The sequence below is a fragment of the Tiliqua scincoides genome, chromosome 7, assembly GCF_035046505.1.
Source record: "Tiliqua scincoides isolate rTilSci1 chromosome 7, rTilSci1.hap2, whole genome shotgun sequence".
NCBI lineage: Eukaryota > Metazoa > Chordata > Lepidosauria > Squamata > Scincidae > Tiliqua > Tiliqua scincoides.
In genome coordinates this window covers 7,676,809-7,694,776 of record NC_089827.1, presented here as the reverse complement: position 1 = coordinate 7,694,776, position 17,968 = coordinate 7,676,809, and the positions used below count along the sequence as shown (strand labels likewise).

Below are 17,968 nucleotides of genomic sequence, written 5' to 3'. Positions count from 1 at the left end.
AGGGCAAGAGAAAATGAGACATACACCTAGGTAGTAATAAGATACTTTTTTTCTAAAGAAAATGCCACTTTTCTTTGTTTCCGTTGGAAATATGACGTATCACCCTTCTGTTGGGTCAGTGAATGGAAAAGTATACAAGCTGATCAACGGACTCTGGTGACGTACGTGGTATTGCTTTATCTTATTTGTCTCTGGCAGGCTGATCCTGTCAGTAGCTGTAAACACCTGCTGTGCAACTGTGCAAGTGAACGATCCATTTCTAGGTTACATCTTCTGGTTTATTGGAGTAATTTGCCTTGAGTTCTGTTGCTCATGTTGTTGAGTTGATAACTTGGAACTCCTGTGCCATGTGATGTGTGAAGTCACATAGCTTGGTTCTGTTGATGTTGAGGCTGTTACAAAAACCAGCTGACCAGTTTATTTTGTTAGGCAGTTCACTGGTTAATAATCCGTCATCATCCGTCGTTAGCTGATGGGAGCCAGTGATTGGGAGATGACAAATCCCTTTGAGTGTTTTGGAGAAAATAGATCAGGGGTGTTGGATGTAAGGCCCACAGGCTGGATATGGCCCACGGAAGTTCTTTATCTGGTCCATGTGATAGTTGCGCGCTCCCAGCACCACCATGGCTGCTGAGCTGTGAAGTGATGCATTGGTAGAAACGGCACATTGGTAGGTGTCACTGCTGAAAGGGCAGCCCCTGTGATAATTGGGCTCTCCTAGTGCTGCCCTTTAAGCAGCACTGCTGCTAGCAAGGCACTGGGAGGAAAAGACAGAAGGAGACCTCAGAAGGTGAGGAATGGTATGGAAGAGGAGGCAGACCAAGAGGGGTGAGAAAGGGAGAAGCTGCGGATGTGCTGGGAGAGCCCAATTATCATATGGGTCGCCCTTTCAGCAGCTCCGCTTCTGCCAAGGCATCACTTTGCAGAGCACCTCTCATCTGCTGAGCTGTGAATTGATGCCCCTGTTCTTGCGAATATGACCAAGATTTGTGTATTTTTCCTTCTGTCATTTGTTGCCAAATTAGTTTAAGTGAAGGGGGGGGGGGGAGTGCTTATTTCTGGTCATCACCTGCTTCATGATGCTTCTTCCTGCTTATTAATGTCACTTCTGACCCTCAACAGGCACCATGCATGCTCTCTCACTCATGCATATTCAGCTCACTGTATGAAACATGTTTGACACGCTAGATGTGGTAGATCATAGAGGAGGTGACCTCCCTCTCGCTCTGGGTAAGAGGAGAGACTGGTGTAACAGGGCAGGGAATGAGAGAGAGAGCAAGAGCGCACAGTTTGAAAAATACAAAGAAAAGTTGGCCAAACGAACCTTGTGATGCTGGGGTCTCCCTCTGGTTGTCTGTTGTTTCATAGATAAATAGCTGCTCTTTGCCTGCATTTATGCTCTGCTAGAATATATGTAAATAAAGCAAACATTATAGCAATGCCTGGGCATATCAATTTCAATTATTTTGGTCCAGCAGGACAGGCTGTGTGATCAGCCTACAAAAAAAAATCCAAAGTATTTTTTTTGTTTCAAGTGTTTGAGATTCACTCATGTTTTTTTTTTCCTCCTAGCTTTTTTATGTATAGCTTATTTTTAAAACATGATAAATATTGAAATAAAACTTCATTTTTTTTTCTGTATGAAACAAACAGAACAATATCTCTATGCATGAGTTTAAAGAAAAAACTAAAAGAAAAAAAGTAGTTTCTCAAATATAGATTTCTGACCGGAAAACAGCTTTTAAACACTTCTTTTACGTTTGATTTTGTTTCAGTTCAGCGTACGATACCAAAACGAGACAGAAGGTGGCAGTCAAAAAGCTTTCGAGACCATTCCAGTCCCTTATTCATGCCCGAAGAACTTACCGGGAACTTAGATTACTCAAGCACATGAAACATGAAAATGTGAGTTTTCATAGCACAACAGTGTGTGCATGTTGAATGGAAAGCTTCTAATTCATCTTTAGTGTGGTTTTATTTATGTATTTGTCAGAAAATCACATGCAACACTTTTCAGAATTTCAAGACAATTTGTGTTATACTTCTTTGTTTCCTACATCCATTGTCCTTAATTTAGCTTTGCCGTCAAGCAAAGATAGGGATACTTGCTTAGATTAGGAAAAAAAATAGCATTTTTAGAGGATCCAGCAGGGTAACTCAGATGTCCCCCTCCCTTCAGTACACATACTAAGAGGAATGGCCCACTAGAGCAGTTGTCCTCAACCATTTTTTCTGAAAATAAATAAAAATGTGAGACTGGGGCCCCACCACCAATTCTACCACCATCCCCCCAGCCTTTGCATGTCTACTCAGAACCAAGTCCATCAAGTTCCATGGACCTTACAGCCAGGTAAATGCATGTAGGATTGCAGCCCTGCTTAGCTTCATATTTTAAAATGTTTCAGAGGTGTTGCTCAAAGATAAAGGTAGCCACGAAGTAGGAACACAATATATAAACATCCTTGACAAAGGCTGGTGTTTTGCAAAGATGAATAATAAAATCAAATAAGATTCAGTGTATTTAACCGTATGAATTACTAACAACCGTCAGAAATCAGATTTTCTTTATCTTGACATCAAATGGTCTAAGATTCAGCTTGGTGGGGGTGGGGAAGGTGAATATTTATTTTTTATGTCAGGTGGGATTTTTTTTTAGCTAAGAAGAGCTCAGTTTACTTTTTCACTTACAATGAAGTCTCATGTGTGTCTCTACAGTGCATAAAGAGGTAAATAATTTAAGCAGTGATTCCTCTGTGGAAGCACATTCACCACATTTTGTTTAGATGTACAGTTTTCTCTCCCTGATTAAGCTCCAGAGAAATGTGTACCTCACCTTGTGTTACCTAAGACAGTGTCCTAGTTTCTTAAACATGGCGCTACAGGTTGTGAACATGCTGCATTGCCTTGTGTGTTTAAAACTGACATTCCTCTTTTCTGTTTCAGGTTATAGGATTACTAGATGTTTTTACACCTGCCGCATCAATAGAAAATTTTAATGAAGTGTGAGTAAAGCTTGACCTAAAACTTTAGCAGACTTTTTCAGATAGGCGCAATGGAGTGATCCAGCCAAAGTGTTGCACTTTTGAACCTCATTGGTTTCAATGGGACTGTTAAGATTGGGCTGAAATATTCTTCTGTTCCAAATCCTCAGGATCTAAAAGTACTTACTTTTTAGCTGGACTGAACCCAGTATTTATAATGAGGACAAGCAATACAATTTCTTGTACCATGTTGGATGAAATGGGCTTTGGGGAAACATCTGTATTAGAAATTTCCATCCATTTTATAAGTGTTTTGTGCAGTGAGTCACTAGATATTGCCACTTTTAAAATTGTGGGGTTTTTTTTGGGGGGGGGGTCGAAAAACTTGTAAAGAATTTAAATGTTTTATGAATGGTAAGAAATTTAAACATATTGTGATGAATTAGGAAGCCCACAGAAGGAAAGAAGAATTTAATACACATTTAAATATTCCTGTTAGAAAGAATTATAAGTATAATCAGAATACAGACATCCACAGGGGTTACATTTCCATGCCTCAGAACACCTCCAGACACACTGGAGGGTACAGTTTGGCCCTCCAGATGCAGCATTGGGAACCTTGTTGAGTCGAAACCGCAAGTTCCGAACCCATGGATAATTAGGGTCGACCTGTATTTAAATTTGTATTACGTTTTTCTTCTTTTCTTGTGTTGGATTCCTTATCCATCTTGATATGTTAAATTCCTTACCGTTTATGAATGGCATTTAAATCTGCTCCTTTGCATTTAAATCTACTCCTTCGTAGGTTTGCTGTGTACTGTATATATGTAATGTTGTTGCATTCTATAAACAGTATTCTGAAGAAGAAGGCGTACTTTGTTGTTAGAGGACTTCTATATGTTTCGCAGTAGGCATAGTTGTAAAAGAGTCATTCCTACATTCTGTCTTGCACATAATTCCTCTTAAGGTGGTACCCCAGGTTTTTTGTGGTGATCTGGGCCATAAGATCGGCTCTTCCACTTCTTAATTCGAAACAAGATACGCAAGGAGGAAACTGTCCTGGGGTTGTAGTTGATGTGATACATGTTAAGCAGATCTTTTCCTGCTTAGTCTGTGCCAAGGACTGGATAAGGTGCACTTTGCCATGATCAGTAAGAATGTGCTTTCACCCTGTATGGACATTAATCAACAATCCCTTCACTGCTCAAAAGAATACTGCTCTGAATTCTCACTCTTCTGTATATTGATTCTTTCTCAATTCTGTATCTTTTTGTGCTTTGGTTCTGTTTTCCTTTTGCTGTGGCCCTTTATCTCCATCCACGTGTACTATACTTTACATGTCCTTGAATCAGACTGCGTGGATTGTGCTGAGTTCAGCCATTCTTAGTTTTAACATGTGCCTAATTTGAGACTTCAGATTTGACTTTTCCTTACTCCTTTGACGATATAATTTATTTAATATATTTATATACCACTTTTCTTTAAAAAAAAATTATGTGTGCGGTGGATTACAAGTAAAAATATGCAAACAAATCCATAGAATAAAAACAACGAACACCAACAGTATAAACTTCAACTTTAATCAGCTAAAACCAACATAAAATATTTATATGAAATCCACTGACAGTACCAAATAAAATGCTTGCAATTCCATCTCTTAACTGTGTCACTGATTCCAACATTGCCAGGATAATCTCATGTGCAGCTATTGCATTTCCAAATAAAAGCATAAAATAATAAGGCACCTTTTAAGACACCGTAAAAAGGTGTCTAAGTCAAAAAAATATCCTTGTTCTGTATTTACAGGTATCTTGTCACAAATTTAATGGGCGCTGACCTGAATAATATTGTGAAGTGCCAGAAGTTGACAGATGACCATATACAGTTTCTTATATACCAGCTACTTCGAGGACTTAAGGTAATAGCTGCAGAGGTTTTTGAAGGAGGTACTAAAGTGTGTTTTTAATGGGTGGTCTCAGCAAGGCTGGTATCTTTCTCTCTGTTCTGCTAGAAATGCCATCAAATTACAAATGTGACTGACATTTATGTTTTCTCTCTGTTGGACCCAGTGAACGGTCCAAAAACACCAGATGCTGTAGAGCTGCTGAAACCAAACAGATATAGACCTGATCAATAATCAGGAAGAAAGTTCATTGGTTGCCTTCCCCTGCATATATAACAGTAATATATATGTAATATATATTCTAATATACGTATGTGTGGCTCTTGTTTGCTAAGAAGGGGAGATTAGTATGTGGTGATCGTCTTCTCTGCCAGGAGACAAATAATGCAGAATGAGAATACCTCTTACAGTTCTTGATGCTCTGGAATTTTCAGTCACACTGACCAAGGGAGATAAGGGAGCTTGTCTGTCAGCCAGAATACAAGATTCCTTGCGTACTGAGGTCAGAGGTGAAGAAGGCTGTCGCTTATTCTATCCTTACCACTTTTACCCACTCCCAAGAGATGGCTTTCCTGTTGAAATTCAGGCTGCCCAATTTTCACAAGCACTGGCGCAAGGGGGCCTCATTGCCTCTGTTGTATCCAGCGCTCTTCATGAGCAGGCTGGAAGTCTCTTCAGGGAAAGGGGATATTTTTCCCCTTACCTCGAGTAACATCCCAGCCAGTCCTATGGGGTTACATGGATCTCTACCAGCTATTTAGCTGGCAGAAGTCCAAGAAACCCCATGTAAGGCTGCCAGGCCCGGGAGGGAGAATAGGGTACAGCAGAGGTCTGATTTGCCCGCCGTACCCTGCAAATGCCCCTTCCCTGCTCCTGAAGCACCCTTGCACCACCCCTACACCATTCAATGGAAAGACTAGATTACATCAGTGGGGCAGTACAGGCTTCCCAGCCATCACTGCGTACCCTGCAGGTGTCGATATGTGCCTTACAGCACATTTGTGACACCCTCTGCCAGCAGAGGGACTTCAGCACCAGTAAATCCTTGCCTTAGGATTGAGCTCCAGGTTGAATTCCCAAGGCCTCAGAAGGCTGAATTGCAAAAGACTAGCAACTTTTCATCCATGGCATTGCACTTTAAAAGATTGCTTTAAATATCTTTATTAAAAAGATTGCTTTTTTTGTTTTAAAAAAGGACAAGTTTCAGGTGTGGTAGATGACACTTGCTGGCTGCATACCATCAATGCTGCACGTTTGCCTCACAATGGAAATGGAGGATAACCTAAATCTTTGCCCTGTAGGAAAACAGCACAGAGCAGATGATGGCCAATAGCTATATTTAAGCATTTGTATTTGACTTCAGTTTGTGACCTTACCTATTTTCTTCTCCTTTCACAGTATATTCATTCAGCTGGAATAATTCACCGGGTGAGTTTTGATGGTGATATAATGCAGTGTGCACGCCGTCTGTCAAATTTGCTACAATGACCCAGTTATGATAGTTTTTGAACCCTAGTTTAACCCTCTCTGTTCTTTTTTTTTTTTTTCCTCCCTGATGCAGGACTTGAAACCCAGTAACCTAGCTGTAAATGAAGACTGTGAATTAAGGGTAGGATTCATGCTATTTTGATTATATCGGGGAAATCTAGATGACATTTCAAAGCAAATGTGAAACAGTGGTGCCTGGTTTTTATGGTAGTGTCAGCTTTTAATTTTTTTTTCTTTTGGTGTTAGGCAGGAAATAAACAGCGTAGCACCCGGGGCACAAATATTTTTAGCATCTCCCATACCCCCATAACACACCGCTCCCAAAATTAGCACTCCCCGTACACTGGGAACCTTGAAGGGTTATCTTAGAGGCATCCAAAAGGCACTTCTGTTTTCACTGGAAACTGTAAGTGCCTTTCAGAGGCTGCTAAGACACCTCCTAAAGGTGTGGTACCCAGGGAAATGTACCCCCCTGACACCTCTTAGCTATGCCACTGAGGAAAAAAAATAAACTGCTGGAATACTCACAAACATTGCTCATTAGTCTTGCATATTGGTTACACTGACAAAATGTTTGATTTATGTAAATCTGACTAATAATCTCTGATGACCAATAAGCCCAAACATTTTTTACTACAACACTAATCTCTGATTATACAGGTCAACACACATTTTGCTTTCTTAAACGTTACACTAATTCCTGGGTATATTTGGGGTGCCGATTCAAAAAATGACATTTGTTTTGCCTTATCATGTCTAGTTTTGGAGATACGGCATAGCCTCTTTAGTGAATGGTTCAAGCAGCTTCCTCATGAGAAAGCCTACACCTTGGCTTCCTCATGAGGAAGCTGCTTGAACCATTTACTAATGAGGCTATACTCTATCTCCAAAACTAGACGTGATAGGGCAAAACAGATGCCATTTTTGGAATCGGCACCCCAAATTCATATCAAACCACCATAAAGTTTGGGAAAAACTTTTCTGACCCTCAATTTTGTAGGCCTGTGTTATGAATGAGTAGCCATGGAAGCATTGGTTCTGTCTTTGCAAGACATTAGTTCTCCTTGTTTCTTCAGTACTGCTAACACGGAAAGTCGTTTACATCTTCAGGCCCTGGGTGACCACATGAAATAGTAGACAAGGTTGAAAACCTACAACTACTGCAACTAGCATTTTGAACCTAGTGGAATTCAGTTTAGATCTTGCCTAAGAAATGCTGGAACCCTGTTATTTGTACTGATTTTATTCCAGATCCTAGTATTTCTGAAACAAAATGGTCCATGCTAACATGCAGAGTCTTACTCTGGGAAGTCTTGATCAATGATGTTTGTGTCCCACTCTTTGTCCTGCAAGGCGAGAGAGGAGGTCTTTTATTAATCTTATTTATTTATATTTTTATTGCACACTGTCCAAAAGGAGCAGTAATTGGTTGTAACACCAGGTAGAAATATGATCACACTTGTCACTTTCACCGTCCTTTGGCCTAGACCAGGGGTGTCCAAACTTTTTGGCAAGAGGGCCACATCATCTCTCTGACACTGTGTCGGGGACCGGAGGAAAAAAGAATTAATTTACATTTAAAATTTGAATAAATTTACATGAGTTTACATAAATTAATATACTAGAGGTGGAACTTATATGAATGAATGAAGGTCTTGCAATAGCTCAAGGCCTATAAAAGATATCACACAAGGCAAGGCCAGCCCTTTCTTTGCTGCCGCTACTGCATCACAGATGTGAATCAGCAGGCAGTGGAGGGAGCCCTCATCCCACAGCTAATGTGAGAGGTCAAACAGTCGCCAAACAGTCGCCCTCATGCTGAGAGCAGTTGTGTCGGGCCAGTGCGGGCTCCAGCAAGTTTCCGGAGGGCCAGAGGCTCATTGGAGACTGGGGTTTCCCTGAGGGCCACATTGGGAGTCCTCGAGGGCCGCAGGTGGCCCCAGGGCCGGGGTTTGGGCACCCCTGGCCTAGACCAATGATTTTCAGCTATTGTTCCATGGCACATTAGTGTACTGTGAATAGTCTGCAGGTGTGCCACGGGGGTTTTGGGGCGGGTCATGTATTAGTAGGCCCATTGGGGAATGTGAGCCCCTGGCCAGCAGCGTGGTGTGCCTTGTCAAAAAACTGATGCTGTGTCTTGACAATTTTAGTGCCTTCTTGGTGTGCCTTGAGATGAAAAAGGATGAAAATCGCTGAGCTAGATAGACACCTGGGAGGAGATGGTCAGGTTCACCTTCCTTACGCTTTGAGAATATTGGCCTCTGTCAGTGTTTTGTAGCTGGATTGGCTGGTGGCCCAATTCTGAACCAACAATTGAGAGGGAAGACACTCTGCAGAGTAACCTTTTCCTAAATATTCTCCATGCATATCCAAACATCCACCACCAAACAAACCCCTTCACCACTGCTCGTCTGTTCCATATGTACCATCAGCTCATCACGTAGATACTCTGCTCTCTAAATGGGCTGTTGCTGCAGTCTTGGTGGCTGTAAGCCTCTTCCAAGAAGAGAACAGGAGGGATCCTGTACTGGAAGCTGGAATGACCCACATATTCCATATCACTTCTAGGTTTCAGCAAGGAGTGACAGAGTCATGTGCATGATTCTCTATCTACATTACAGAGGACTTTCCCACTTGACACTTCATTGCTTTGTACAACAAGCCTTAAGCCAGGGTGGTCCAACATGAGGCCGGCAGGCCACACGCATCCCATTTTTGGCAGCCTTTAAAAAGTCCCACTGTCCACTGCCTCCTCCTGCTTTAGCAGCTTTTTGATGTCCCTACTGCAACGTTAGGGCTTCTCCTTTGGAGGAGAAGAATGGCATGGCAGGGAGATCTAAAAGCCCTGCCGCTCCCTCTGCTTTCTCCTCTATCTGCTTTAGCAGCTCAGAACCCAGAGTAATTGGCAGCTATGTCATCACATTACCGCCAATTACTTCTGCATCTGCACACTTGGGGGGGGGGGAACAGGACGCCAGAGTCGTGCTCAACCCAGTCGTTAAAAAGTTGGACCATCCTGCCTTATTGAACGGACATGTAAATTGCAGCAGAATCAACTTAGGGAATAAGCAGAAGGAATTCTCTGGTGACCTGCACTGGGATAAATTTGAACCAGAGATTCCTGTTGCCCATCACTGACGTCTTAGATGAATCACGATAGCTGGAATTGAAAATGACATGAATGTTTATCATAACAATAATAGGAAACTTTTTCTTAATTATTCTGTAGATTTTAGACTTTGGGCTAGCCCGGCAAACGGATGATGAAATGACAGGTTATGTAGCAACGCGGTGGTACAGAGCGCCAGAAATCATGTTAAATTGGATGCATTATAATCAAACAGGTGAGACTGAAAAATACTTGCTTGTTCTTTGGGTTGCGTTATGAAAAATATATCCAAGGAAGCTTGTCACTCGCAGTGCATACTTTATCTGTGGAGATGGTTGATGTGGTGACAGCCACTGACTTAGATGGCTTTGGAAGGAGATTAGATAAATTGATGGTGGAATGGACTCTCAAAGGCAACGAGTTTTTAAGACTGTGTGCTGTCTCCAGCCTCATATGTCTCTATATGCAAGAGGAAGGGGTGTGTCTACACATTCTGCTTGTGTATCTTTATTTTATTTATTTAAAAGATTTGTGCAGTGGGCTCTCAGCATCTGCAGGGGATCTGCTCCAGGACCCGCCCCCCCCAGATACCGAATTCTGTGGGTAGTGAAATCCACGGGGGGGGGGGGCACACTGTAAACTGGACTTGCCTTTCAGAAACCTCTGGGATACCTTCTGAGGCATGAGGAGACTGTGTGTGACCTCTGTGGGCCTCAGAAGGCCTTTCGGACACGATTGGAAGACACTTCTAGGCACGTTCAGGAGGTCTCTGAGGCCTCTCCAGACCCTCAGTGTCTGTGTGTATTCAAATCTGCTGATGCCAAGCCTGAGGATAAGAGAGCCCACTCTATGCCACTTTTGCCAAAGCTGCAAGCAGTCGGGGGGGGGGGGAATAAGATGGCCTTGGACTTGATCCAGCAAAGCGGTTCTTACATTCCTATGATTTAAATGGAAAGACATTTGGCATGCAGAGACCCTTATGTCCTGATGTGTTAATTTGTGTGTGTTTTTTTTTGCAGTCGACATTTGGTCGGTTGGATGCATCATGGCAGAGCTGCTGAAAGGAAAGGCCCTTTTCCCTGGAAACGACTGTATCCTTTGCCTCCCGTGAAATTATGCAAGTGCAAATATTCTCTGGGTCTTTCTCTGCCCTTGTAATTAAAAGGCTTTTAAGGCAGTGCTAGTCGTTTAACAAAAATGGGTACAGCCAACAACATGTTGCTAATCGTTAAAGTCACAGCGGGACATGATAAAGGGAAACAACACTGTGTCCTTAAGCCACAGTAGGCTGCCCTAAAACCTTTGCTTTCGTACACTTTGTTTAAATAATGACCTAGATATAAAACCAGCATGCAGTAGACAGCAGTTGCTGAGTTAGTGTCCGAGAACGGAGCTGCCAAGAGGATTCATAAACTCCATGGCAAATGTATTAAGGAGGGTGCACCGTACATAAAAAATATACTGTTTGTAGAGCCTGTTTGGGGGCTGCAGCACTTGTATCAATGGGCAGGTGCCAATCTCATTGTATCAATGGGCAGGTGGAACACCTCTCAATCTAGAAGTCATGGGCTTTCGTTTTGTGGCCAAGCGTCCCTTGTGTTGGCTTATCCTGAAGGCACGACTCCCGTTAAAGCAACTGTGAGTGCCATACAGGCAGTTTCCTTTGTGAGGAAACAGTTGTGCAAATGCCAAGTTCTGATGTGCAAATGCCAAGTTCTAGTGTTCCATTTGTCACACACCCACCGCACGGGGCACTTCTGGATGCAAAAGATGGTGAACGTGATCCAGAAGACCACAAGTAAAAATGTGATTCAGTGACAGAGAGGAAAAGATCTATGTGTACCCTTTAAAATGCAGCGTATGCATTGAAACGGTACACATTGGGTACACATGTGAAAGGATAAATGTACCCTTGCTTTTCACTATCTAAGAATCAGGAGCGTTCATAGTCTTTTGGACCATTGTAACGATCTGTAGCCTAGAAAGTGTCAAAGCTTTCAATTTTCTTTAATTTCAGGAGTTAGCCCACAATAATGAACGATGGGGCAAGCCCTACCCCTTCGCCGGTTAAGCTCCTAATTGGACTTTGGAACAGAGCTGTTTTCTCAAATCTTGGAAAATAGCTCAGTTTATTCTCAACCCAAGCTAAACATGTGGAAAAGGGATGAGGCAGGCGGTGTGTGTGTGTGTGTGTGTGTGTGTGTGTGTGTGTCTTGGATTAAAATCTGAGCCACAGAAGAATATTCATGCAACTCATCTCTCTTTCTTGTTAATAATATTTTGACTGCTTCGGATAAATAATGGTATAACTGTAACACTTTGATGGGTTGTGTCGGATTGCACCCTTCTCAAGATCAAGGATTTACCCATCTTCAAACAGACTTCGCCTACATGTTTACTGAAGATGGGAGATGGGTGAGACTGTGCTCTCTGCCCTATCCCCCTGATGCCAACCAGTGTGCTGGCCATGTGTTCCATTCTCCATCAGTGCCTACATGTTAAGCCTTTATGAAAGTACAGTTCTACCCGTGTACCGTTCATGAGCCGGAACTGTGGACAACCAGGGATGATGTTGGTGGAACCCTCTTATCAAAGTCAAATGTGTATTTATCTAGAGCAGGGGTGCTCACACTTTTTTGGCTCGAGAGCTACTTTGAAACCCAGCAAGGCCTGGAGATCTACCAGAGTTTTTTTTTACAATGTTCGCGCCATCATAACATATAACATTTATGTGTACAATGTATGCTGGTGTACCTTGAGCCCCACTGAGTATAACAGGACTTACTCCTAAGTAGACATGCCTAGGATTAGGCTGTGAGGCTGCAATCCTAGCCACACTTACCTGGGAGTAAGCCCCATTGAGTACAATGGGCCTTACTCCCAGCATTTCCTCCCAGAGGCACCTGAAGGGGGGGTCGGCACTCCGCGATCTACTCATTTTGCCTCGCGATCTACCGGTAGATCGCGATCCACCTATTGAGCACCCCTGATCTAGAGCATCACCAGGGGCATGTTGGCCTGAGAGAGTGGAGCCAAAGGGCACAGCCGCCCCTCTTTCCACATTCAGAAAATGGGGGGCTGCAATTAGAAGTGGGCTTATGAAATTTCTGTTCAGTCTGTATCTCTTGTTCAAAAATACCATTGGACGTATCAGGAGGCTTGGCATCAGTGAATAAGGGGATGCACCTGCCTTTTGCAGTTTAGGTCAGGAAGAGGCTCCTCTGCTGCCTTCCCTCTTGTAGCTTTCTTAAATCCTTGCAGATATCGACCAGCTAAAGCGAATAATGGAAGTGGTTGGTACACCCAGTTCTGAACTTCTCAAGAAAATATCATCAGAGCACGTAAGTGTGACATTTCACCATTGTAGTCCTTAAGTCTCCATTAAAATCTATTAACCAGCTCATACTGGTTTTCTAAGCTGTACAGGAACAAAATGTGTTCTGTCTGGAAACCTTTGGTAAGCCACTAGTAGTCATATGTGAGTGATACATTTGCACTGTCTGCTTCTTCCATTTTCTGCTTGCAGTTAGCAATCTCACTGTCATATCCTCTAGCGCATCCATTTTAACCACTATGCCGTGGCACACTGGTGTGCCCTGAATGGTCTTCAGGTGTGCCGTGGGAGTTTGGGGGAAGAGTCATTTATTCATGGGGCCATTGAGGAATGTGAGCTCCCCACCAACTGCATGGTGTGCCTTGTCAATGGTCAAAAAACAGATGATGTGCCGTGACAATTTTAGTGCTTTATAAGTGTGCCATGAGACAAAAAAGGTGTGGAAAAGTCTAGGTTCTCACTGTCCCACGGCCGAGCAGTGGGTGACACATAATGCCCCGGCAAGTTCCTTGTGACACCCTAGGACATTACAGCAAAAAGATTGGGAACCACTGACTTATCCCTTAAGGCACCATTCACAAGAATGTATGCTTATTAAGAGGAAGAAGGGGAACGGTAATGCCGATATTAGATATAGGCAAGTACTGTATGGCCCAGAGCTGAGATGCATCAAATCCTCAAGACTGACAGCTTTCTTTTACATTCCCTACTTCATGTATATCATGAAGTATCATGTATATCATGAGTGTATCATGTAATTATAATTCTTGGTGTCTACTGAGGAAGAGAACTACAGTCAGTTCTTTGAACTACAGTCAAAGTGGAGACTACTGCATGCTGGTGAAACTGTCCAAGCTCTGGTGTGGACAGAGCTTACTGTTCTTTCCGGGAGTCTCTCTTTGGCACTGCAGATCACCTCCCCCAACCTTCGCGCCAGCCAGCTGTGCATGCCCAGGAATCTGGGCACAAAGCCAGCTGGGGCAAAAGACCCCAGAAGCGGTTGGTGAGCGCAAAGGTTGGGGTGATCTGCAGCACAAACGGGAGGCACCCCGTTGAACAATGGAACGGTTAGTGCCGTTCATGCGGGGGAGGAATTAGGCAGGAAACCAGATCTGGCCAACGGGCTGGAGTCTGGAGAGCCCTGCGCTAGGGTTAGGTTCCAGGAAAACCTAGTGGATACCAAATTAGTGGATACTGAATCATTGAACCTATGGGGAAAACGGGGTTAGGTTCCAGGGGATTTCTCTTTTATCGCAAACCCATCCCCTATCAGTCATATACTATATAGCCACCTCTTCTTCACTTCCTTGCACGGTGCCGGTGCCTGCCTTCTTCTTGCGAGGAGGCCATTGTCTCCTCTTCTTCTCTTCCTCTCCCAACTCTTTCTTCCCTGCCTGCCTGCTCATTGCTGCATCGAGACCCCTTGCCCCAAGTGCATCAGCACAGTATTCTCAGATAATAAGAACGGTCACAGATGTTGAGAGACAGGTGGCAATTCCGCCCCTTGCAGATAAAGAGAACTGACTACATAGACATAACATCTATGTGATGTAACGTATTTTAGCCCATGTAAGTATGTAAGCTTGACACAATCACAACAACGATGACTCTAGTGGACCTCTCTAGTCTTGCACATGATCAATCTTCCTATAGATCATTCATCCATCAAGTCGCTATGGCTTGGGATTGAAAGGCCTCTAATATATTAATATTAGATAATATATTATTATTGTTGTTGTTGTTGTTGTTATTTATATACTGCTTTTCAACTAAAAGTTCACAAAGCGGTTTACAGAGAAAAATCAAATAACTAAATGGCTCCCTGTCCCAAAAGGGCTCACAATCTAAAAAAATGCAAATGAATACCAACAGACAGTCACTAGAACAGACAGTGCTGGGGGGGGGGGGGGACAGTGTATAATTATACAATAATTACATTATTGTATATTATATTATAATTATTATATATTATTGTATATGTATTATTATATATACAATAATTATATTATTGTATTATATATTGTATAATTATAATATACAATATTATTATTGTGTTAATATATTAATATAATATATGTATGTATATGTGTGTGTGTATGTGTGTATATAAGTATATATATATAAGTATATATATAATCTATAATCTTATATATATGTATATGTATATATACACATATACATATGTACATATATATATACATATATATACATATATACATATGTATATGTGTGTGTATATATATGTGTGTGTGTATATATGTATATGTAAAAATGGAAATGTGTTTCTGAAAAAAATATGCACAAATTAAAGAAAGAGAGCACAAGAGCAGTTCAGTCGAAATTGTCTTTGTATTTAGTAAAATGTTCGCCTGTGGATCTTTCTAATAAAAGTCTGTTTTGCAAATTATGTACTTAGTGCCACTAAGCAAACTTTAGCAGTGAGATTAAAAGGGTAATTGAGAGATTAATGAGCTTTCCATTTTTTTGAACAAATAATGATTACATGCTGTAAAGCAGCTGACAGTTAAATATATTGCAGTGAGAGAACCTTTGTAACAAACGATCTTAAAAAACCTGATATGGAGAGAAACTGAAGCGTACTTGGGGAAAATACCCAAGCCAGTAATATTGGGGAGAAATGAATAACGGCGGATATAGTTTACACTGACCTTTATGGTGATGTAACTGTAAAATAATGGAGAAACATGGATGAAACTATCATTTTGTGGTGGGGGAAAACCATCCAGCTTGATAATTGGGCTCGCTCATATCTTGAAAATATGAACAAGATTTCCACATTTTCTCTTCTGTCATTTGCAGCTAATGAATTTCTATGTGAGAACCAAGTGCTTTTTCTGGCCATCATCTCTTAATGATGTCACTTCCAGCTCTCAGCAGGCACTATGAATGCTGACTTCAGCCCCCCCATAAAACAAGTTTGACATCCCTGATCTATATGGTCTCCCATAGGAGAGAGCTAAACGCTTGATTTTGGATGAGATGAAGAAGCATGAATGTTAGACCACTTGCAGTTCCTATTCCCCCTACTTCTCTGACACCTTCATAGTTTATCTGAATTGTTTGTGTCCACGGCCCATCTTACTGGCCACGGAACCACCCTCCAGGCTCTACACTATGGCTGGGATATGGCCCTGGACGCCCTGCTGCTGTGGCAACCAAGCTCCCCACAAGCACCAGCTCGGCTACGGACCCTGAATTCCCTGTGGCACCTGCCACTGTCAGATGCTACCATAAGGAGGGATTGCCAGCCCTGGCCTCACCGCCATAGGGCATCCTGGGGCATGTCTGGCTGGCCAATCCTGGATACGTTGCCGGCACAGAGCACTGCCCCTGGAGGAGACAAGCTACCTCAACTGAGCCAGAAGCGGCATGCCATCAACATACATGGCATTTTACACAGAGTTGGGGGGTGGAGATAGGGGAGATAGGGCTATCTACACTACAGGCTTGCAGTGTAGATAGAAACAAGGGACACAACAGAGGGAGGGGAGGGAAATAGAGATAATGGAAGAATATGGGATTGTTTCAGTGACACATACTTAAGCTTAACTGGGAGAGAGGACTACAGTGTTGTGCAAAAGGCTTCAGAAAAAGGTGGATTTTAAGGAAGAAGTAAAAGAGGAGCCTGTTCCATCACACATTTGCAATGTTTAGCTAGCCTCCAAAATATAAAGCACATTTGACCTGTTAGCATCCATGGCTGAATCTATACTATGAAGACTAGGAATGTGGATAGAGAAAAGTGGCCTAGTTTTTGTCTGGGTCGTTCACAAATGAGGATGATATTCCCACTCGTATCATTTTATTGCTTTGATGACAAAGTTTGGACATCTCTAAGGATCTTCGCTAGGCACGATTCACATTGATGCCCCTGGGAATAGAAGAGACAATCTTTTGGGGGAGAGCACAGCCTTTTTAGTTCACCTCTGCACTCTGGGTACTGGAAAGTGGCGGTTCGGAGGCCATGTGTTTAATAAGGAGGCTATGTCAGGAATGTGACATTCCTTAATCTATATTTAACTGAGGTACGCTGAGTAAAGTAAAGCAAGCAAAGCACCTGTATTTTTTATTTTGTAAATGGAAGAATGGCAAGTCTCCACTTCCTTACTGTGAATTTCTGCCAGTCAACCTCTAAACAATTGCAGATCGTCAGGACTGGCTAACCATGATTTAATGCAATTATTTTCAGCTCTAGGTAACATAGCAGTTGTATATATTACTTTTCCAAGGATGTTTTTTTTTTAATCATGAACTGAAATGCATGCATATATCACCCTTATTTCAGGCTAGAAAATACATAGAATCTCTACCGCAAATGCCTCAACAGGACCTGAAAGCTGTATTTCGTGGAGCAAACCCATTAGGTAAGTATTCTGAAGTTTTAAAACTTAGCATGGTTGGTTTACAGAGGCATATCAATTCAAATGGAATCAGTGCAGTGCTCTGAATGACTGGATATCTTCAGTCCTTGGGGTAGTATCAGGGGTCAACCAGCTTGGACCCCATGTCGATCAGAAGGCCCACCTGACCATCCCATCTCATGAACTCTCAAATACCATTGGCAGTAGTAGCAATGCACCAAGAAGGGGTTGCTGTGGGGGGGCAGTGCTGGGTTTTGTCCCAGGGGTCCCAGCAACCTATTACTGTTGAGTCTGACACTAACTAAGACCAAAAGAAAGAAAAATAAATCTTTCTTTCGATTGATTGATTGACCAGAAAATAGACCCTTAAACATTTCTCTCCCTATATTTACACATGCTTGTAAACTGCAGGAGCTGAGCTCTTTGCAGGGTAATTAGCAACTTCAGTATCTGATTTTTATCTGATCTTTCTATCACCCTTTGGTGACCCACCAAAAATCAGGTCACGACCCTCCAGTGGGTCCCGACCTACAGTTTGGGAACCACTGATCTAGAATTTCTTGTCAAATGGTTGGCAACCTTCAGTCTCGAAAGACTATGGTATAAGCCTACAGCACCTGGTATTCCCAGGCGGTCTCCCATCCAAGTACTAACCAGGCCTGACCCTGCTTAGCTTCCGAGATCAGACAAGATCGGGAGATAGTGTTCAGTATAGGGAGATGGTTGGCAACCTTCAGTCTCGAAAGACTGTGGTATAAGCCTACAGCACCT

The 17,968-nt window shown here is 42.5% G+C and overlaps 1 protein-coding gene and 1 pseudogene across 1 annotated transcript in view; one reads left to right on the top strand and one right to left on the bottom strand.

The window, feature by feature from the left end:
* The window catches only part of MAPK11 (mitogen-activated protein kinase 11), a 54,332-nt gene that overhangs the window by 24,219 nt on the left and 12,145 nt on the right, over window positions 1-17,968 (top strand). The window contains exons 2-10 of the mRNA XM_066634396.1: window positions 1,776-1,905; window positions 2,944-3,002; window positions 4,788-4,899; window positions 6,283-6,312; window positions 6,446-6,493; window positions 9,602-9,716; window positions 10,501-10,572; window positions 12,743-12,822; window positions 17,122-17,200. Of these exons, the coding sequence (XP_066490493.1) occupies window positions 1,776-1,905; window positions 2,944-3,002; window positions 4,788-4,899; window positions 6,283-6,312; window positions 6,446-6,493; window positions 9,602-9,716; window positions 10,501-10,572; window positions 12,743-12,822; window positions 17,122-17,200 (725 nt within the window). The remainder of the gene's footprint in view (window positions 1-1,775; window positions 1,906-2,943; window positions 3,003-4,787; window positions 4,900-6,282; window positions 6,313-6,445; window positions 6,494-9,601; window positions 9,717-10,500; window positions 10,573-12,742; window positions 12,823-17,121; window positions 17,201-17,968) is intronic.
* On the bottom strand, window positions 17,803-17,925 carry LOC136658068 (5S ribosomal RNA; annotated as a pseudogene).